General features: G+C 41.2%; 1 protein-coding gene across 1 annotated transcript in view; it reads right to left on the reverse strand.

Annotated features, from left to right (window-relative positions):
- Positions 1-23,453, reverse strand: part of CACNA2D3 (calcium voltage-gated channel auxiliary subunit alpha2delta 3) — a 1,008,555-nt gene extending 985,102 nt beyond the window's left edge. The window contains exon 1 of the mRNA XM_073574154.1: positions 23,342-23,453. Coding sequence (XP_073430255.1) covers positions 23,342-23,380 — 39 coding nt within the window. The 5' untranslated portion in view covers positions 23,381-23,453. The remainder of the gene's footprint in view (positions 1-23,341) is intronic.
- Between the last annotated feature and the right edge of the window lie 768 nt (positions 23,454-24,221).

A 24,221-nucleotide genomic window follows, 5' to 3' on the forward strand; every position in this document is an offset into this window, starting at 1 on the left:
TTTGTGAGTAAAGCTATAGCTATTTCAAAGCTCAGGAACTGGTTACATCAGCCTCATGTACATGTCTGTAAAACATTTTACTATTCCAATATTGGAATAAATCTCTTTGTTGAAAATTATCTGCAGTCCAGCTTCCAATGATCTTTCATGAGCTCAAAATAAGGTAAACTGTAATTATAATCCTCCAATCACCAAATATTCCCTCGGAGGCCAATCTTTTCTTGTGTGTTGTTCATGTTTGACTCTATCTGAAAGGCATAAAAAGCAAGGATACTTTGTGTAGCCACTGACCAAGAAGAAAATGAACCGTTCTCAAGTCTATACACAAGAAGTAATGTAATGAAACTGAAAGGGAGAAGATACAGATTAGATATTAGAAAAAACGTTTTGACAGGGTGATCAATGAGTGGAACCGACGGCCATGAGAGGTGGTGAGTTTTCCTTCAATGGAAGTCTTCAAGCAGAGGCTGGAGAGACATCTGTCTGAGATCGTTTAGTGAATCCTGCAATGAGCAGGGGGTTTGATACAGCGACCCTGGAGGTCCCTTCCAACTCTTAATTCTAAAGTTCTATGATAGTATATTAATCATCAATAATAATTTCCTTCCCCAGCTTAGGGGAAGGAACTTTTTTCCCTATGGAGAAAATTGGCTGCTATTCTGTGGGTTTTTTGCCTTCCCCAGGATCAACAATGCAGAACAGCTGCACTAAAAATAGGCTGAACTAGATGGACATAAGGTCTTCCTTCAGCCTTCAAAACTATGTAACTTCAAAACTATGTAATTTATCTTTGTCAGGGCTAAAGACTCAAGATGGCTTTGGACTCTTCTATCATCCTGGTGGAGTGACAGATTAGAATAAAACCATATTAGTTGCCATTATTTCAAAGAACTTCATAAATTCAACCATATCCAAGAAACCGCAGCTAAAGCTATCTATCTATCTATAAGAACATGTTTAAAACCAAGACACCAATATTTTTTTATTTTTGTTGGGCTATGTAATTGTTCGATAGGATTGTTTTCTTGGAAATTTAACTTTAATTTTAAACTTGTAACCATGACGTGGACACTGACATGATGGTGGATGACACCTACGAATTGAGTTCATAAAAAAGCCAATTGCTCTCCCCACCCACCTAATTTGGCAAATTACAACAGGAAAAATATTAATCACAACATAAACTGTGTCACTGAGAAGTTCTGAAGACAAAGCGCTGTTGTGTAGTTAGAATCCGAACAATTCTGAACAATCTTTAAATAAACTCGAAGGAATCTATTTGTATTCCGCCAGCACCCAATAGAAATGTAATAATGCAAATGAATGTAAACAAATATTCTGGAAAACCTTTAATTTGTTGGCAACAATTAACAATTATAGGCAATTGTCTCTTCTATTATGGCAGATTCTGTCATTTACGGCTATTTATGGCAGCAATTAGTTGATTCACCGTAATTTTCTTCCGCCCACGAACCATTTTACATTTCAGCCCTCAAAATCTGTAGATATCTGGGAGTTATTATATTTTTTTAATTTTATTCCCAACAAAATACATAGAATGGAGATACGGAATTAGCACATGAAGAACTTCATGTTACCTTTATGGTTGGTTTTTTTTAAAGTCAGCGGTTTCCTCGCTGATAATCAAATCAGCCAAAACCTAAGAAGCAAATATACAAGAAAAGGTGGTGTCTCATCATCAGCAGTAAACTGAATTAGATTATTCGTAGGAAGGGATCACATTGGGATCCTCTACCCATTTAACTCATTCATAAGAAACATGGTACAAAATAAGATGAAAATAAATTAATGTACATTAAGAGAAAACAAAAGCAAAACACAAAACAAATATCCTGGAATAAAAAAGTAAAAAAATATATTGCAAAAATTGCATGAAGGTAGTAATAATAGTAATAATAAGGGTATTTAGTTAACATAATTTTGATCAAAATAATGTAGAAGCCATCCCGCCACGTCACGGCAACCCTTGTGGGACAGTCCTAACTCTTGTATTTAAAACCTTTCCACTTGTCAAGTGACGTGAATGTGAACAAGGACAGAGGGACTGAACCACCAGTAATAGTATAGGCCAGACAGGATGGACTTTCCAACTCAGAAACAGGGCGGTCACACCCTTATATGCACAGAATGCACAATGAAACAAATGAGAAACTGGGTCTGAGCAGAAAAAGTAAATTAATGTGCATGCAAAGTGTAATTGCATATGAACACATGACCTTTACACAGAGAAAACCAAAAGCAAAACACAAAACAAATATCCTGGAATAAAAAAGTAAAAAAATATATTGCAAAAATTGCATGAAGGTAGTAATAATAGTAATAATAAGGGTATTTAGTTAACATTAATTTACTTTTTCTGCTCAGACCCAGTTTCTCATTAAGAGAAAACAGTTGCAATCACAAATACTCAACATCCATTTCTACTATTTGCATTAAACCAAATAAACTAGAACAATTTAAAGGGAGCCTAGCATTACATTCATGCTGCCCAAGTCATGAGAAGTATGAATCAGAACCTGGCTTCACATTTACATCCAATCATGTCTTATTCTGAAAAGCTGTGACATTTCAGAGAAAACAGTTTAAAAATTTGGCTACGTACCATATGCAGAGACTTGACTAGTATGGTCACCAGCCGGATTCTCCCCGCTCCAATTGATTGGCAGGTCTCTCAATATGTACACACTTACACACTTAGGAAAGAATTGTCAATCATTTGGAGCAGGGCGAGGAGAAATTGGTTAATAACATCATCAGAATAATCATTTTTTTCCCTATTGTCAAGTTTTTCTCTGAAATTTCACAACATTTAAGAATACAACATGCATGGCTGCAATTGCACTGCACACCCAGCCTACAGTATAGCATGATGGTGGCTCGTTGATGCCTACAGTGAAGCATCACAGTGGCTTGGTGATGCTACGAGGCTGCTTTGCATCCTCTTGAGCTGGACATGTGCAGCATGTGGAGGGCAAAATGCATTCAATCACATTTTACAGTAGAAAATCCATTCAGAAAACATTATGGCTTCTGTGAGGATGTAGAAGCTTAGGCTTCAATGGACCTTACAATAAGACATTCATCCCAAGCATATCTTAAAGTCCATCAGGGCTTTTTTCAGAAGAAGGTCTGGAAGATTCTGTAGTGGTCTTCAGAGTTGCCTGACTTGAACTCCATAGGAAATCTTAAATATATTAGTGACCTAGAGGTAATTACCCATGAAGAATGGGCCACTATTCCTCAGCAATGCTGCCAGAAGCTGGTGTCTGGTTCTACATCACATTTGCAGCAGGTCATAACAGCCAGAGGGGCTCTACTAAGTACTAAAGACTTCGCTTGTCATTAATTGGCTGAATAATTCTGAGACTGCAGGAGTCAAAAAACAGTGACATTTTGTATTAAATTTCAAGACTTGTTATATTAGATGTGCTGAGCAATTTACATTTTTCTTGCTTCATTGGTTTATTACAAAAATTTGAAAGTTTATGTTGTTAATAAAAGTAAATTGCAATATGGTATGGTTGAATAATTTTAATTGCATCTGTATTTTGACCCATTTTGCTTTTTTATTTTCTGTTGCCTATATAGCACCACCATATTTCACAGTCGTGCCCAACGGAATACACAATCTATTTTCCCTATCTCAAACACACATATGGGTCAATCTTATAGAAAGTCAATTAACCTGTCATTAGTTTTTTGCTGAGGGAGAGATAAATGGAGAACCGATTGGAGATACCGCACACACCACCACATACAGAAGATCTAAACCCAGTGCTTTAAGACATCAATACGAACTACCGAGACACACTGTCTCCTATTTGCTAGCCTAGTGTATGCTTACTCAAAAAATTCTTCCAATTATGTGAGTAATGGAAATATACAGTAAATGTCGGAGATCTGCTATAAAAAAAGGGGTCTTTTTATCATATTTTGAAAAAAAAAAGGTTCTTGATGGCAACTTTAGAACTTGAAAAAAGTTTTTATAGGTGCAAATGATCAGTAAAAATTGACATCCACTCAGTGAGGTCGGAAGATGTTGGTTGATGGTGGTGTGGTCTCCGTAGTCAGGACATGGAATAATCCACCGCACTCTACAAGGTTGAAGATGCAAAAAATATTTTATTGTGCAGAGGTAGGCAATGTTGAAGTACAAGAACACAGGTGAGAAACTTGACATTACGACCACTCCAGGGTCTTAATCACGTAGTCACTGTGTCCATATAGAATAAAGCCAGCATTCCTGCACCAGCCAATACAGCATCTGAATCAACATTATCTACTTTATATCTGCATTTTTATATTTTCAACCTTGGAGAGTGCGGTGGATTATTTGATGACATGCCTACAAATGATAACGTTGTAATTAAAGGGATTTTCCAGAACTTTAACATTGATGGTCATCCAGCTTTTGGCACCCACACCCAATCAGCTAACTACCAGGCAACATTTTCAGATCATGCTACATGTATAATATGTCAAAGGGTCTTACCTCTGAGACCCCAAATGATTAGCAGTACTCGCTTCTTTGCAGCATTTCTTGAGACCGTCCATACCCTAATTTAGTTCTGCAGCCCACTGACACAGCAGCATGGATGATCAGTTTTTCTCTGGCTATGCACCTATCATCAAATTTTAGGTTTCGAGATTGACCCCCACAATTCCCATGAACTGCTGGAGTAAAAGTGTTTTTCACATGCTAAGAGCAATTAGTCCATGAGCTGTAAGTGTTCATCAGAGTCAAGAACAATATCCGGCTGGAAAGAGTTAGCTAAGGGAAAGGCCAGCGACTCAACCAAGAAGAGGTTGGCCATAATGAAAGGCAACAATTTCTGAAAAAGTAATTAAATGGTTGCCTTAAGTAGAGCCTCTGGCAGGTATTTGGCCATCCAAGGGAATTCTGCAATGCACAGATACTACCCTCAAAGCTTCCAGTGCGAGAAGCTTCTAGACACCTTTTAGAATTAAATTTGCTCTCCAAAGTCTCTATATCGCTGGAGGGTTTCGACACCCAAAGATGAAAACTTAACAGGTTGCAACTGGTTAAGAATTGTGTATAGATTGCGTACTGCAACAACATTTCTAGAGGTTAACTAAAGTAAAGTCGGTATCCTACAATGAAAAGTGTCAATGTGTCCAATTGTTCCAGCAATTTTGATAAGACAATTTGGTTATGCCCTATGGAATAACGATATAGCGTGGCATGAAAAAGTTTGGACACCTCTGGTGTAAAAGTACTGTTATTGTGAACAATTAAGCAAGATGGAGATGAAATGATATCTAAAAGGGCTAAAGTTAAAGATGAAACATTTCCTTTGTATTATAAGCCAAAAAAATATGTATTGTCATTTTTTACATTTTAAAAGTTGCAAAAGGAAAATGGGCTAAGGCAAAGGTTTGGGCATCGTTAGAAAAGGCCAGGTGATGCAAATTTCCCATCTTTATAAAAACCAAGCCTCCTCCAAATTTTTGCATTGGTCCATTTTCCTTTTTGTATTGTTTAAAATGTAAAAAATGGACTAGTGTATATACTGTGTGTGTATATAAATTATATATATATATATATATATATATATATATATTTGCCTAAAAATACAAAGGAAATGTGTCATCTTTAACTTTAGGCCTTTTAGCTATCATTTCATCTTCAACTTGCTTAACTCTTCACAACAATGTTAATTTTGACCAGGGGTGCCCAATCACTTACATGCCACTGTAGTTCATACTTAAAGCAGAAGATAAAATGGAATTTACAACTTTACGAAAACTTTTTAAAACTTGGATACCGTACCTCCATCCAGTAACACAATGAACATCCCAATAGAATGAAGCTTCACTTTAATGTCCAAATAATTATTTCCCCTGAAAATTCTTGTGCAGCATTTCTAAACTTTGTCAAGTTTCATAAAAACTGTGCGCCTTTTAAGTAGAAGTCCAAAAGTGTAATTAGGAGCGCCGCCAGCCTTAGTCACCTCCCCAAAAAATATCAACATCCTCAAGAGTGTTTTATTAAAAGCAAATGCCAAAGAAATGTACCTAGGAAAACTAACATTCTGCATGTGGAATTCTGTGATAAAAAGCTTTGAATTCCCAGACTTCCCTAGCTAAGCCCCACTGGTGTAGTGAACCATGAATCTCCGGAAATTGAATTAGAGCATAGCAGCAATTATTTTATACAATGCCATCGTGATGGGAATCTGCTCGGCTTCAAACACCAGGAAACAAGAAAAATTAAAAGCACAATAAAAAGAGAAACGATCTCTAACATGTTTACTAATATTAGGCACGGAGGTTACCGAAATAAAGAGGGGTCGTACGTTGGAAAGCAGATCACACACAATTAAAAATACAAATCAAGCTAGGCAATTATAAAAAATAGATGACACAATAAATAAACAAAGGAAAATGGACACATTCCGGAGTCTTTCTTAATGCATCGCTTGGACGAGGCTTGCAAAGACCTTTATTGGTTCTGGCATGTGTAGCGCAAACATGTCTAGGAAAACCTCGATAAAACTTTAATCAATGACTGCAATTATCTGTTGAGAAGTCAGTATAGGAAAATCATTTATCTCTACATCTGCATGTGCAGAAAGGTAAAAACAAAGAGGATCAGCAGTCTTTACCAACGGTAATAGTCAGATGCCAATTAAATTATTAGGACATCACAACAAATGCCAAAAAGCAATTAGCTATGGTTGGAAAAAAACAGATTGGAAAACAAAACAGCTAACAATTCCAAAATTATATTCCAAAGTATATATACGCATATTAAATATATATATATATATACACATATATACTAGCTGAAGAGCCCGGCGCTGCCCGGGCATAGTAACTAACTGTGGTTAGTTATAACAAATTATAATTATCTTCCATCCCACAGTCGCATGCCAATATACCCATCATACATATCCTCCATCCCATAGTCCCATGCCCATATACCCATCATACATATCCTCCATCCCATAGTCCCGTGTCCATATACCCATCATACATATCCTCCATTCCATAGTTGAGTGCCCATATACCCATCACACATCCTCCATCCCATAGTCCCGTGCCCATATACCCATCATACATATCCTCCATCCCATAGTCCAGTGCCCATATACCCATCACACATCCTCCATCCTATAGTCCCGTGCCCATATACCCGTCACACATCCTCCATCCCATAGTCCCATGCCCATATACCCATCATACATATCCTCCCATCCCATAGTCCAGTGCCCATATACCCATCACACATCCTCCATCCCATAGTCAACCATTATGACATCATAATGTGCGGCGGTGCTTGCAACCTATGATGACATCAGCATTGCCATGGCAACCATTATGACATCATAATGAGGGGCGGGGCTTCACACACACACACTTTTTCCCCATTATGTAGATAGGGTCAAAATTGTTTGGTGAATTGGAATGCGCTGGGTTAAAATTTCACCTCACAACATAGCCTAGGATGCTCTCGGGGTCCAGATGTGTGACTGTGCCAAATTTTGTGGCTGTAGCTGCGACGGTGCGGATGCCAATCCCGGACATACACACACAAACATATAAATACATACATACACACTTTGAGCTTTATATATTAGATATACTGTATACTAATTACTAATAATTATCTTTCTTAATTTACATTGACATTTATTGAACCTTGTGTATAACATAGTAACATAGTAACATAGTTATTAAGGTTGAAGGGAGACTTTAAGTCCATCTAGTTCAACCCATATCCTATCCTAACTTGCCCTAACATGTTGATCCAGAGGAAGGCAAAAAAAACCCATGTTGCAACAAGTAAGCTTCACATTGGGGAAAAAAATTCCTTCCTGACTCCACATACGGCAATCAGATTAGCTCCCTGGATCAACGCAATATTAAGGAAACTAGTGTATATACCCTGTAATATTATACTTTTCAAGAAAGGCATCCAGTCCCTTCTTAAATTTTAGTAGGGAATCACTCATTACAACATCATATGGCAGAGAGTTCCATAGTCTCACTGCTCTTACAGTAAAGAATCCGCGTCTGTAAGTATGCTTAAACCTTCTTTCCTCCAGACGTAGAGGATGCCCCCTTGTCCCCGTCACAGGTCTAAGAGTAAAAAGATCATTAGAAAGCTCTTGGTATTGTCCCCGCATATATTTATACATTGTAATAAGATCACCCCTAAGCCTTTGATTCTCCAAACTAAATAACCCCAAATGTAATAACCTGTCTTGGTATTGCAGACCCCCTAGTTCCCTAATAACCTTGGTCGCTCTTCTCTGCACCCACTCCAGCTCAGCTATGTCTTTCTTATACACCGGAGACCAGAACTGTACACAGTATTCTAAGTGTGGTCGCACTAGTGACTTATATAGAGGTAAAATTATGTTCTCCTCATGAGCATCTATGCCTCTTTTAATGCATCCCATTATTTTTTTTGCCTTTGCAGCAGCTGCCTGACACTGGCCGCTAAATGTGAGTTTGTCGTCCACCCATACACCCAGGTCTTTTTCAGTGACAGTTTTGCCCAGTGTTTTACAATTAAGCACATAATTATACATCTTGTTCGTTCTACCCAAGTGCATGACCTTACATTTATCCCCATTAAAGCTCATTTGCCATTTATCAGCCCAAGCTTCTAGTTTACATAAAACCTCCTGTAATATAAAATTATCCTCCTCTGTATTGATTACCCTGCAGAGTTTAGTGTCATCTGCAAATATTGAAATTCTACTCTCTATGCCCCCTACAAGGTCATTAATAAATATGTTAAAAAGAAGCGGGCCCAAAACTGACCCCTGTGGTACCCCACTGCTAACCGTGACCCAGTCTGAGTGTGCTCCATTAATAACCACCCTTTGTTTCCTATCCCTGAGCCAGCTCTTAACCCACCTACACATATTTTCCCCTATCCCCATTGTTCTCATTTTATCTATCAACCTTTTGTGTGGCACCGTATCAAAAGCTTTTGAAAAGTCCATGTACACCACATCCACTGCATTCCCTTGGTCCAGTCCGGAACTTACCTCTTCATAAAAGCTTATCAGATTAGTCTGACAGGAACGGTCCCTTGTAAACCCATGTTGATATTGGGTCATGAGGTTATTCTTCTCCAGATACTCCAGTATAGTATCTCTTAGAAAACCCTCCAGGATTTTACCCACAGTTGAGGTTAAACTTACTGGCCTATAATTTCCAAGTTCAGTTTTTGTCCCCTTTTTGAATATTGGCACCACATTTGCTATACGCCAGTCCTGTGGTACAGACCCTGTTATTATGGAATCTTTAAAGATTAAAAATAATGGTCTATCTATGACTGTGCTTAATTCCTGCAGTACTCGGGGGTGTATCCCATCCGGCCCCGGGGATTTGTCAATTTTAGTGATTTTTAGACGCCGCCGTACTTCCTGCTGGGTTAAGCAGGTGACATTTAACAGAGAATTTTTATCCCTGATCATGTTATCCGTCATGGGATTTTCTTGTGTAAACACTGTTGAAAAAAAGTCATTTAGCATATTGGCTTTTTCCTCATCCTCATCCACCATTTCACCCAGACTATTTTTAAGGGGGCCAACACTATCATTTTTTAGTTTCTTACTATTTATGTAGTTAAAGAATATTTTGGGATTATTTTTACTTTCGCTGGCAATGAGTCTCTCTGTCTCAATCTTTGCTGTCTTGATTTGCTTTTTACAGAATTTATTTAATCTTCTGTATTTAGTTAATGCCTCATCACTACCTACTTGCTTTAATTCGCTAAATGCTTTATTTTTGTCCCTTATTGCACTCCTTACAGCTCTATTTAGCCATAGTGGATTCCTCCTATTTCTCGCATGTTTATTCCCATACGGTATATATTGTGCACAGCTCCTATTCAGGATGCTAATAAACGTCTCCCATTTTCTTTGTGTATTTTTATGTCTCAGGATATCGTCCCAGTTAATTGCACCAAGATCATCTCTCATCCGTTGGAAATTTGCTTTCCTGAAGTTTAGTGTCCTTGTAACCCCTCTACTACACATCTTATTAAAGGATACATGAAAACTTATTAATTTGTGATCACTGTTACCCAAGTGACCCCCAACCCTTACATTTGATATTCGGTCTGGCCTGTTGGTTAATATTAGGTCTAGCAGTGCCCCCCCTCTTGTTGGGTCCTGAACCAGTTGTGAAAGGTAATTGTCTCTCATAGTAGTCAAAAACCTATTACCTTTGCTGGAACTGCAGGTTTCAGTTCCCCAATGTATTTCAGGGTAGTTGAAGTCCCCCATAATAATGACTTCTCCTTGAGTCGCAGCTTCATCTATTTGCTTTATGAGGATATTCTCTGTTGCTTCCATTATTTTTGGAGACTTATAACAAACCCCTATCAGTAATTTATTATTTTTCCCCCCTCCCCTTATCTCTACCCACAGGGACTCTAAATTTTCATTAGATTCATATATATTATCACGCAGGATGGGTTTTAAGGATGATTCTACATATAAACACACACCTCCCCCTCGCTTATTTGTACTGTCATTTCTGAACAGACTATAGCCCTGTAAATTAACCGCCCAGTCGTGGCTCTCGTCCAGCCATGTCTCCGATATCCCCACCATGTCATAATTATGTTCCAACAACATTAACTCCAATTCCTCCATTTTGTTGGCAAGGCTTCTGGCATTAGTATACATGCACTTTATGTATCTCTCTGTACCTCTATTCTTTCTTAAATTATTAACTGTTAAGACCAGTTGGGTTGTTTTCTGGCCAAGATATGGCAAACCAGACATGACTATGTACCCCAAATTACTGCACTCAATACTGATTTACACCATAATAATGGATAACATGCAACTTTTATACAGGGTGGGCCATTTATATGGTTAAACCTGGGTGGGCCATTTATAAAGATGCAATCTGTAATGAATGGAAGCAGAGGCAGAGATGGTGAAGTTCACATTCGTTTTTATTTTTTAAGTGGAACCTCGGGACCACGGTCTGGGGGGCTCCGAAGGGGGCGTAACTAGTGAGCCCCGGGCACCCGTAGTAAAGTCCCTCAAGCAGGGCCAGAATGGAATACCCGGAGGACACAGGTGCTACCTCCAGTTAGACCCCGAACACGTGGCAGCTGTCCCAGCGGGACCAAAAGGGATAGAAAAAGTTACAGCAGAGTCCATAATGCACTGAGTCCTGGATCTGGTTAATTGGTAAGGAGTCGGTTCCAGTGACCTGTAGTAGTTGGCGAAGCCCAGGAATCGCTGTATGGCCTTCAACCCAGACGAACGAGGCCACTTGAGTACAGCCGATAACTTCTCCGGATCCATTTTTAATCCTGTGGAGGAAACAATGTAACCGAGGAAAGGCAAAGAAGATTGTTCAAAGAGGCACTTTTCAAACTTGGCGTACAGTCTGTTCTCCCTGAGCCTCTGTAAGACCAGGCGCACTTATCTGCAATGCGAGACCAAGTTAGTAGAAAAAATCAGAATGTCGTCCAGGTAGACAACAACACAGGTGTAAAGCAGGTCCATGAAAATGTCATTGACGAACTCTTGGAAAACAGCGGGTGCATTGCTTAGACCAAACGGCATTACCAGGTACTCGTAGTGGCCATCACGGGTGTTGAAAGCTGTTTTCCATTCATCTCCATCTCTGATTCGGATCAAATTGTAAGCACCTCTGAGATCCAGCTTGGTGAAGATCCTGGCCCCTCGGAGATGGTCAAACAGTTCTGAAATTAAAGGCAAAGGGTACCTGTCTTTTACCGTGATCTGGTTCAGCCCTCAGGAGTCGATACAGGGCCGCAGGGATCCATCCTTTTTCTTCACGAAGAAGAAGCCTGCTCCTGCCGGTGATGATGATTTTCGGATAAACCCTCTGGCCACGTTCTCCTGGATGTAGTCCGACATAGCTTGAGTCTCTGTCTGGGAAAGAGGGTAAACTCTCCCACAGGGAGGAGATGTTCCAGGAAGAAGGTCTATGAACAGTCATACGACCTGTGGGGGGAAGTTTTTCAGCCTCCTTTTTCCCGAAGACATCCGAGAAGGACCAGTAAGCGGATGGTAATCCAGGCAGGGTAGCAGGTTGGACCGGGGGTGAAGCTGGTTCAATCCGGGTTAAACAATGGTCCGAGCAGGAATCTACCCAACTTAGAATTTCGCCTGTTCTCCAATTAAGGACTGGTTCATGTTTCTGAAACCAAGGCAAACCTAGAAGCAAGGGGTGAAACAAACCAGGGTACACATAAAAAGGGATTCTTTCAGAATGCATAAGACCTACCCGGAGTTCCACTGGCTCAGTCCTGAACTGGACGGGTTCGGTCAGAGGCTGGCCATCGACAGCAGTTACTCGCAACGGGTTGGGAAGAGCCTGAACTGGTAAGTGGTAGCGATCCACCAGCGTCTGCTGGATAAAGCTTCCGACGGCTCCGGAGTCCAACAGACAGAGTCCAGAAAATTTTATTGCTCCGCAGGTCATGGAGACTGAGATCTGCAACGAAGGAGAGGAACGTTCTCTACCTAGGGTGGCCTCACCTACCGAGCCTAGGCACAGGAGTTTTCCGACTTCTTTGGACAGGAGCGGATCAGGTGTTTGGAACTACCACAGTACAGCAGGTTCCGTCTTTGCGCCGCGCCTCCTGGCGGTGGCTTGCCAGACTTACTCGATCTACCTCCATAGCTTCAGGAGAAGAGGATGAGGTAGACGTTTTGGAAGAATTAGAGTCCAGGTGGTAGGACCTCCTGTCACGCTTAATCTCCATGGAACGCTCCTGAAAACGCAGGTCAATCCGGGTCGCCAAGGAAATCAGGTCATCCAAGATGGTAGGCCTGACCCGTCCCGTCAGCTCATCCTTAATTTTTCCAGATAGGCCCTCTCAGAAGGTAGCCAGCAAGGCTTCATAATTCCAGGATAGCTCAGATGAGAGGGTGCAGAACTGAACAGCATACTGAGCCACCGTGAGGGTTCCTTGACATAAGCGAAGCAGGGCAGAAGCGGTCAACGTGACCCGGCTGGGTTCATCAAAGGTCCTGCGAAAAGTCTCTAGGAAAGCTTGAAGATCATTAACCAGCGGGTCTCCTCTTTCCCATAACGGATTTAACCAGGCGAGAGCCTCTCCTGCTACATGTGACATAATGAAGCCCACTTTGGCAAGGTCAGAAGTAAACATATGCCCCAAGATTTCGAAGTGCAGGGTACACTGATTGAGAAAACCCCAACACTCAGTGGGATCACCATGGAAGTGGGTAGGAGCCCCCAGGCGGGGGCCCTTGCTTGTCATGACAGCAGGTACCTGGGTGTTGCTAGATGAATCAGGAGCAGCCGGGTTCTGCAGGGAATCCATGCGGGTGGACAGGTTACGTAGATACGTCGTGATCTTATCCTGTTGATCTCTTAAACGAGTCACCTCTTGGCACAACTCCAACATCGGAGGCCTCTGGGGTCCAGCGGATTCCATGGCCGGCGCAATCTGTAACGAATGGAAGCGGAGGCAGAGATGGTGAAGTTCACATTTGTTTTTATTTTTTAAGTGGAACTTCGGGACCACGGTCCGTGGGGCTCCGAAGGGGGCGTGACTAGTGAGCCCCGGGCACCCGTAGTAATGCCCCTCAGGCAGGGCCAGAATGGAATACCCGGAGGACACAGGTGCTACCTCCAGTTAGACCCCGAACACGTGGCAGCTGTCCCAGCGGGACCAAAAAGGATAACAAAAGTTACAGCAGAGTCCGTAATGCACTGGGTCCTGGATCCGGTTAGTTGCTAAGGAGTCGGTTCCAGTGACCTTCACACAGTCCTTGGACTCGGATGGCTGTAGGCGGAAAGGGATGGCTTAGGCCCAGATGGTTGCTGATATAACCAGGTAACACAGGATACTGATATGCTGTGGAAACAGAGAGCATTAGACAATGCACAGAGACTGCAGATGCAGCGCAGACAGGTAAGCATGAGAACCGGATGTAGCAATGATAGATACTCATTGCTCCGGCGCTCTCCCTATGGAGGAAAGGCCAGAAATAGCAGCCAGTGAGCTGCCATTGGTTAATTGTATTTTTTAAATAATGCGCGCCGCCCCTTTAAGAAGGCAAGAGAGCCGGCCTGCGTGCCCTAATAGTCTTAGCTACAGATCTCCTCACAGGGCGCCAGGAGGAGGAGGCAGGAGGGAGGACAGAACACTGAGCAGCAGCATGAGATCTAGAGGGGGCCGGCTGCTGCCTATGTGAGGCTTGAGGTGAGTGCCTAGAATGGAGAGCAGTGGCAGGCCTGAACTCAGCACCAGGACGGGGGCCAGGTGTAACAGCAGCAGACCTGGACGCAGCGCCAGGACGGGGACCGGGTGTAACACAATCTAAAATGGCCGACTTCAAAATGGCCGCCATGGTCACCACCCATCTTGAAAAGTTCCCCCCCATATACTAATATGCCACAAACAGGAAGTTGATATGACCAACCATTCCCATTTAATTTTGGTTTATCCATATCCAATGGCCCACCCAGGTGTATCCATATAAATGGCCTACCCTGTACATGGCCTATGTGTGTTATTATGGCTCAATCATATTGATTTGAATGAGGCTATGCAAAAATATATCACAAAGTCCATGGACAAAGCTGGCTCTGTTTTTTAAGGAAATCAGCCTGGTTTTCTATATCTGATACATCCCCCTTACACAGTACCTTCCATAAAATAAACCTTAGCCCTTAGTAGCCAAAATGGTGTCTTCTATACTATAATGAGCAATTAGTGTAGTGTTTGGATCTGGACACATCACATTGTGGCCTACCAAACATCATGACCAACTTTTATCCTTGCTATTAGGGCTCGTGCACGCGACCGTAAAAAATGGATTGGTGCTATCTGTCATTTTGATGGATTGCACTCTGGCCAATGTAATTCTATGGGACTCTGCACATGTCCTATTTTTTCCTTGGTCTGAGTCGGGCCAAAGAATAAATCGCTGCATGCATGATTTGCCTCAGAGAATTAGATGGCACCCGCGTATGCAACTCTATGAGTCTTTGGAAAAATTGGACACCACTCGGATAACACCTAAGTGTGGTCCAATTTTCATGAACTTATAGTACAGAGAAGGTGGAGAATTTTTTTTTTCTCCAGTTCTGGAAAAGTCGTCTCACACTCTGATCGCACTCTGATTAGCATAATCGGGCCGCTTTTCTTAGATGAGAGAAAAACAGTCTAACGTATCCATAGATTCTCCAAGAAAGTTTCTTTTTGTCATGTATCAGGCAGGTATGCAATGTATTTTTTTGCAGTATTAAAGGGAATCTGTCAACTATTTTTTCGCCTATCAGCTGCCAGCGCCGCCATCAGGGGCTTATCTACAGCATTCTGTAATGCTGTAGATAAGCCTCCAATGTAACCTGAAAGAGAAGAAAAATGAGTTAGATTATACTCACCCTGGGGCGGTCCGGGTCCGGTTTTGGTCCGATGGGTGTCGCGGTCCGGCGCCTCCCATCTTCTAACAGTGACGTCCTCTTTTTTGCTTCCCTTCATGGCTCCTGCGCAGGCGCAATGCTTTGCCCTGTTGAGGGCAGAGCAGTGCGCCTGCGCAGGAGTCACTATGGGAAGCAAAGAAGAGGACGTCACCGTTAGAAGATGGGAGGCGCCGGACCGGACCGCGACACCCATCGGACCAAAACCGGACCCGGACCGCCCCTGTGTACGTATAATCTAACTCATTTTTCTTCTCTTTCAGGTTACATTGGGGGCTTATCTACAGCATTACAGAATGCTGTAGATAAGCCCCTGATGGCGGTGCTGGCAGCTGATAGGCGAAAAAATAGGTGACAGATTCCCTTTAAATAGCATCTTTGACTACGCTATCTCATACAAAGTTATCCTGTGTAAGATCGTCTCGCCATTCCGAATATCTTCAATGAAGGGCATGAGCAAAGTGTGACCGGAGCCTTAGAGCACAAGGATGTGTTTTCTGATGTTTCATGCAGTCACGCGCTCACGTTCCCGTAAGCTTTGTAAAGATAGTAATATTGTTAAGGAACAATTAATTTCTTTGGGCATTAGACATGAAAAGAATGTCAGCTGCCAATTTTTCGGGAATGTCATCTGCTTGGTATGCAAATGATAAGTGATCAAAGCCAAACAGAAAGAACTATGAAACTTGTTTGATACTATGCAGCTGCTTTATAATCCTCCGGTCCAGTTATGTCCATCAGATATGAACTTCTTACAAAGCCGTATTTTGCGGGATGTTCTATGTTCTTAAGTGTAAATGGAGCTGTCATCAAGTATTAATTAAGATTTTCTATTATTGCCATTAACACAAAGTGAATTACTTATGGAGAGTAGATTTTTCTCCATTTGAAGGTTTCTCACAAAGTAGATGGGGTTATTTTATGGTAGATTTAGACGTCCGGCGGCTTAGTCTTCAGCCATATGATCACCTTTCTATGCTGCAAATACTATGTAGGGAGAGTTCTCTAACACTGGATAAATCTACAGCCTAATTCTTTGAATCTGGAGAATTTTCTTCTTCGAGAAAGCCATACATCATAGATAGCTAACGGTCAAACAGTTTTCTCTCAACCTTCCCATACAAATGCAGAGTCTGCCATTGGTGTTCTCCTCTTTTTACAGTGATTCACACTCTGCATGATTCATTATCTTTGCTTACAGGCTGTCTTCTTTCCTCCCTTTGTCCAATCTCATTCAGGATAGTTTCTTTTATAGGACCTCCTTGAAAACTTGGATGCTTTTTCCCTCTGCGCACACTGATCTTCTGTGTACTGTACAATCTCCTCACAATTTCTGCTGATATTTCTTGTAAGAGAATTAAAGAGGTTATCCAGGACTAAATTACATTTTTACAAAGGGACTGGCAGGTAGTTACTCACTACCTATCTGGTATGGCCAGCTCTGAACTCTGCCGGCACACAGCAGTCACAGACCGCTCCTATCGGCAATTCAGTGGCTTCCACTGATGTCATGTTTACATAAAAGTGGCTTCTCTTCTGCTCTGCCCGGTTGATAGGCATGACTGCTGACGTCATCCTGATTGAAATCCGACTCCCCACTGCCGAACTGCGGGAAGCCGGCTGTCAATTAGCATGTCAGCAGTCATGTCCCATTGACTGAACAGCCCTGAAGATAAAGTGCTGCTCTGTTGATGTGGAGCAGCTGAATCGCTGGCAGGAGCGGTCAGTGACCAATCTGAGCCTGCACTGGTTAGAACAGGCAGGCAATTTTTATAGAAAGAGAGCAAAAACAGTCAACAGCATCCAGCAGGCAGCCTGCCATACAAAGGCCTTTTAGAGACTTTATAGCAACAAAATGGTAGGAAATATTTAAAGGGAAGCTGTCATCTCCAAAATGCTAACTATACCACTTAAGGCATATTTACATAGCATTTTTTAAGCATTTTTTTCTGTGCCTTTTTGTTGAAAAAAAAACAAACAAATATAGTTTTACTATACTGGCAAATGTCATGCACGTGTTGCCTATTTTTTCCTTGCAGATATGAAGCATTTTCAAATCTGCAGCATGTCCTTTCTTTCACTGTTTTTGCAGCATTTTTTCACCCATATGAATGGGAAAAATGTACATTTAAAAATATGCCAAAAACACGTAGTATTTTATGAAGCGCTTTTTTTCTGCCAACAATCCAATATTTGCAGCAGATTTTTCATGATTGACAACACTCAAATAAGTCCTACCCGAACTCGATCAATGACTCTGCATGGACAATGCAGTCGCACTTGCATAGTATCAGTGCTGGATCTTACCACTGGCTCCTGTCTGCAGCTGCCACTTGGTACTGTGCTGCAGACAGGAGCCGGTGATCAGAGCCGACAATGACACCATGTGAGTGTGAGTGCGACTGCAGTGTCCGCGCAAAGCCAGTGATTGTGTTCCAGCAGCTCTTGCTTGCGTTTTGTCAATTGCTCAGTATGCAAATCTATGGGGTCTAATAGTCACTTATAGAAATGTCCAGTAACAAGAAAAAAATTTAGCACTTCATAACAAACTACATAAAAAATTCGGATTTCTATAACCCAGATTGCCAAATGAAGAGATCCAGAGAGTAACTTTACACTTCCGGATGCGTCCATATACAGGACTGCTTGCATTCCAGCATGTGTTCCACTGGGCGCATGTCCAGAAGTGACTTATACATTGGTGATCGGGGAAGAGTTTCATGTGCCGTATGTAGTCCAGTGGACCAATCGCTCCATTTGTTGCGGCGATACTGCCCCATAACTGGTACTTTCATTGGTGCCTATGTACTATACAAACCCCATATTTACCAAGCCCGGACACGCCCCCAGGAGAAGCTGGATGCAAAACGCGCGTCGGGGTGAGGAGAGATGCTAAGCTCTGTGTGTGACTGCTACCTTCACCGTGCGATCTACTTTTCTCACAAAGTGCTGTGTTATTTTCATTATACTTTATTGTCTTGATAGGACATTTTGATCTATTGTGAAGTTACATGTTGTTGATTTGGTTGCCAGAAATATTTATTCTTGTTGTTTGCGCTGCCGGATATTTAACACATATCTTAACGTCTCCCCTAGTTTTTGGCGCTTTGAGTATTTGTTTTTCCTTGTTTTGGGGATTTTATTGTGTTTAATTTTTTTTAATATCATTATTAATAAAGCATTGCTAATTTTTTAACGTTATCCTCGGGGTCTAATAGTGCAAAAGTGACAAGGGTGCAACAAGGCCCCTCATTTGTATACAAAAATAATATTTTTTTTATGGCAACTAAACCTCTGAAATGTATAGTACAGGTATGATTTATAATGGGGCTCACTTTCCTATATACCTGAATGAGTAGTTTTGTTAGATTTTTGGCAGTGACAGACTCTCTTTAATAAACCCTATGGGCAATTTTGCTAGTTTTGCATTTAGGAAGCAAATGAAAAATTAAAAAATTAGTCAGTGCAAAAGCGATCATTGCTTTTAAAGGTAAATACCATCAAGTAGTGTGCCTATATAACATCCCATCACAATTCTGTAGACCTCGCTTTAAAATCTCAGGAAAGTGAGTTAATATTTGCATGAATTTTGTTTTGCTGTCATTCAGACAAGAAGGAGGGAGAAACGAGTTACAGGGCTTTTATGCTCAGTTTATCATCAGACATTTAGGAGTGATAAAAAAGAAACATACACTAAGAAGACAGATGAAAAGATTTGCACAGATGTATGGCTTTTATGTAAATTTGTCGATTCCTTGACACTAATGTTTATTTTCAGGGATATTGTAAAAGCTGAAAGAAGAAGCAAAGCTTTCAATTTTCCAATATCTGACACCTTGAATACAAATCTCCCGGTGATAACTTAATTGTGCGCTGAGAGATGTATACGGTGGGTGGCATAAAAGGCCAATAAACAACTGTTTGTAAAAGACAGACTAGTGCTAAACACAGCTCATTGCCGATGATCTGAGGGCAGCCAGACAAGACTTTCAGTGAATAACATGTCCCTCCCTATTATATTATGTTTTATGTATTACTGTTGCTAGGTACTGCAGTTCTGCACAATTCTCATAAGCTTTTTTACCATCAATTGTAACTTGGAAAAATTAAAGGAAAATGCAACCCGAAATAGTTCTCAGTCTGGGAGACATATATTGTATTTTACTTCAGTCTTCACGCACCTACTTATTAGATCATCACTATCTCCCAATCGGTAGAGCAGTGATTTACAAATGGTCTGTCAACCACCATCAAGAGAAGCATGATGGAGTGGGGGGAAGGCTTATGACTCAAAACTAACGCTCTGGTTCACCAAGACCAGCAATTGTTTCACCGGTTTTGATCAGGGGGCATGTAGGAGTCAGATGCTCTTGAATCAATAAGAGGCATACACCTTAGTGAATCGGGAGAGTCTGAAAAGTGGCGCACGCCTCTTAGTGAATTAGAAGCGACTGATGGGTGGAGTGCACCTCTAATTGAATCAGGAGCATCTGATGAGTGGTGCTCGTCTCTTAGTGAATTAGTAGCGTCTTATGGGTGGTGTGTACCTCTTAGGGAATCAGGAACGCCTGACAAGTGGCGCTTGTCTCTTGGGGAATCAGGAGAGTATGATGGGTGGCGTGTACCTCTTAGGGAATCAGGAGCGTCTGACGAGTGGCGCTCATCTCTTAGTGAATCAGGGGAGTCTAATGGGTGGCGTGTACCTCTTAGGGATTCAGGAGCGTCTGACGAGTGGCACACGTCTCTTGGTGAATCAGGAGACTATGATGGGTGGCGTGATGAGCATCCGACGAATGGCGCTCATCTCTTAGTGAATCAGGGGAGTCTAATGGGAGGCGTGTACCTCTTAGGGAATCAGGAGCGTCTGACGAATGGCACGCGTCTCTTAGTGAATTAGGAGAGTCTGATGGATGGTGTGTATCTCTTAGGGAATCAGGAGTGTCTGTCCAGTGGTGCTCATCTCTTACTGAATCAGGAGAGTCTGACGAGTGGTATGTGCCTCTTAGTGAATCAGGAGCGTCTGACGAGTGACTGATGAGTGGCGCATAGCTTTTAGTGAATTAGGAGTGTCTGACGAGTGGTGTGCGCCATCAACCACCATGCCAGAAATGTTACTCCAGTCCATGACTGGAGTGAGATTTCTGATGTTGAGAATGCCACAGCTCGTCATTAATATTTGAAAGACTGGGGGGACTATACAAGTGCAATAGGGTCTTGTCCAATAAATTGATATAAGATTGAAGGATATGGTAACTGCTCACCTTGTGGAGTTGTGATCCCACAACTGAAGTTGAACATATAGGAGGCAATAATTCCAGCCGGTGCAACACCAACAGATTGGAGGCTCCAGCATGGCAATAGGGTAGTGGAAAAACGGTGATCCTGCACTGCTGGTACAGTCCAAAGGCGGTGTAGAGATGTCAATGTGGTTTTCATCTCAATATATTTCAAAGTTAGCAAATTTGTACCTCAAGAGAATCAAAATGTAGTGATGGTTCTCTTAAGGAATACGTTTGCTAACTTCGAAACACCTTGAGATTAAAACCACATTGACATCTCTACACCGACTTTGCACTGTACCATCAGCCCAGATTCAACAACTTTTTTCAGTACCTGACAGATCGACGTAACTAAGATGAGCTGTGGTGTCACACCCCGCCATTCCCTGTTCATCCCCAGCTCCTTATTTTGGTGTAGCTGGGAAAAACAAGTGAGACATCACCAAAAGTTTAAAAAATTTGACATTTGCGACTTTTCAAAGCAATTTGCTCCAAAATTCTGTCAAAATTGATTTGTTGAATCAAGCTCAAGAATCTGGAGTATTCTTTTGGTGCTCCTGTCAGTCAAACAGCATATTTTCTCTGTGTGTTATTTTGGTGACTAGGGGTATGAACCTTAGGTAAGGCAACATATTAAGCTGACAAACCCTCTTTGATACTTAACAATACTGGACGTAGTAAATTGTTTTTGTGTGGTTTTAGAAACCTATTTCAAACCACCCTTGTGAATTCCCTATGGAGATATGATGTACTGGTACATCATACGGCAGATCCCCTTCTTTTAAGCAGGCTCAGATGCTGAACCTTCATTATTGCCGGCAGATGATGGCTATTCAGCCATCATCTGCTTCTACCAGTAGCTAGTGAAGATGAGCTCAGTCCGCTGCTAACTTCTGAAATGCTGCTGTCAATTTCTGATATTTCTGGCATTTGCAATATATTGTCCAGGGGCTGTGTCTCTACAACTTGATTGAGGGTGTCTCAACAACACCCTCTACAACTTGATTGAGGTGTGACAATCTCTTGACATGGTAGCTGGGTATCTGCTAAAGACCCCCATTCCTGCCATGATGGTACTCCTATGACTGGTATTCATAGGAGACTGTGACTTTCTTTATATACTGAAGTATTATTATAGTATAAGCAACCAGACAATAACAGGTTCAAGTCAAATAAAGATATCAAAAATTGTTAACATTCAAATGATACCCCTTCCCCCCCATGAAAAATATAGAAAAAATAATAAACATATTTGGTATCGCCATGTTCCTAAAATGTCAGTCTATCCCAGTAATTAACATCAACGGTAAACATCGTAATCAGAAATAAATCAAAACGCCAACATTGAATTTTTTTGGTTACCCCAAGTACAATAAAAAGCAATTAAAATTTTGTGTCTAACTCTAAGTGGTATCAATAAAAATGTCAGCACACCAAAAATATACGAGTTTGGTATCAGCGTAACTGTAATAAGTCATTTTTACCACACAATGAACCCTATAAACAGAAAAGTTAAAAAAAAAATAGCAAAATTGTGTTTTTGGTGCAATTTTAAATCACGGAATATTGTTCTTGTTTTCCAATACGTCGAATGGCAAAATGAATGGTGCCGTTCGCTCAAAACTACAAATCATTCCACAAAAAGCAAGCCCCACAGAAAAATTAAAAAGGCATGGATCTTGAAATAAGGGCTGAGAAAAGCGAAAAACACAAAAAACAAGAGAATTGCCCAGTCTGTCGGGAATGGTTAAAAGAGATTTCCTTCTTCAGAATCTTCACCTAAAAGTCTTTAGATACTACAAAGATCATCCCTAAAGAGTTGGGCAAGTCCATGCATTGATTTTATTGGGAATCATTTAATGCTTCCTTTCTCCTGCTCGGACGCTGCCGGTGAGATGATCACCAGCTTCCAGATTATAGATGATCTTTGGGGCACCCTCTGGAAAAACGATCACTGGGAAACTAAATGGATGGCCCCTTAAATAGATAACAATGGTCATTTCTATTGAATGTTTTAAAAATTTGATTAGAGTGAAAAATATTTCCAAGATCCACAATGATTAAATTATATTATCCAAACATCTATTTTTATCTAGGACAATCATACAATATAAAACAAAATCCAGCTCACCGTGATTGCATCTTGGGAGTGTTTGGAGCCTGGAAGAGCCTTGTCAAGGTGTGGAAAATGCAAACTGAAGAGACTCCAGCCCTACGAACTGTGATTCATGATTAAGGGTGGGAGACACCACCTGAAAAACGATGATGCGTGTCATGTGAAGTTGTATCATTGACCGTGTATGTCCTCCGAATTGCTTATGTGAATAAAGACTTACAGTTCGTGGAGCTGGAGTCTCTTCATTTTGAAATCATACAATATGTCATCCCATTGGATAATATTACAATCTACAGTGGATTCCTACTTCATTAATGACTCAAACAGCTAACTGTTATATAAGCTGGAAGCAGTTTTTCACCTTCTTGTGGCCATCAGCACCACCAGTGTCCACAACTTACATCTCAACAACCTCAGGCTTCTTGCTTTATCCAACAAAACCACCAATTGAAATCAATGACTCAATCATATAGGAAGCAAATATGAAATTACACACCCGAACGGCCTCTGCTTTCTTGTGGAACATCTCTTCCATGTCTTTTGCAAGTTTCTTGACCAGATGAAGTCCATCTATTTCTTCTATGGAAACTTCCTTCTCAAATTCTTTGTATTTCTAAGGGAACAAAACACAACACTGATCAACCATTTCCATAAAAATGGATGTTCTTCAAGAATGTGCAGTAATATTAAGATACAAGTCATTAAAAAGGAGATTCGGCCTCGCAGATATGTTTGCAAACGGAATAAAAAGTAATGGAAAGTTTGAATAAAGCCCAACTTGGTGCCAATGGAAACTACAGGTCATCCTGCAAAGTAGAAGTCCTAAATGCTACCGTGTGCCAATTTACCTTAGCGTTTGTTTCCACATTGACAATTTATCGAATATTCCACAGCACAAATCTTCATCAATTTACAGCGCAAAACAAATTACATAGTTTTTTTAAAAAACCTCTTCACTTGTGGCAGAAAAAAAACATATGGAAGTCAGAGGATGGTGCAGGTATTCAAATCAGTCTGTAGATTTCACCCCTCACGCTACTTTGTAATCCACAGTCTAATCTGCAAGAATTTGTAGTCTAAAGTTGAACATTGTCTTAGGGTATTTTCGCATGTTGTATATTTGCTGCAGATTTTGTTGCAGAAAATGATGCAACTTCCCTAATAATCTGAAACCACCCCATTAATGAAAATGATTATTATTGGCAGAAATTTCTGCAATGAAGTCTGCACCATGGAAATTTACCCTAAGGATGATTTCACACATCAGTGAAACACGGTCCAAGTGTGGGCTGACGGTAGGTCTCCTGACCTGAACATGACAGCTTCTTAGGCATATATGAGGCTGTTGAGTTCCAGTCGGAAGACACACAGCTAGT

Source organism: Dendrobates tinctorius, unplaced genomic scaffold (genome assembly GCF_039654945.1).
Source record: "Dendrobates tinctorius isolate UK_male_01 unplaced genomic scaffold, ASM3965494v1 ptg000038l, whole genome shotgun sequence".
Lineage (NCBI taxonomy): Eukaryota > Metazoa > Chordata > Amphibia > Anura > Dendrobatidae > Dendrobates > Dendrobates tinctorius.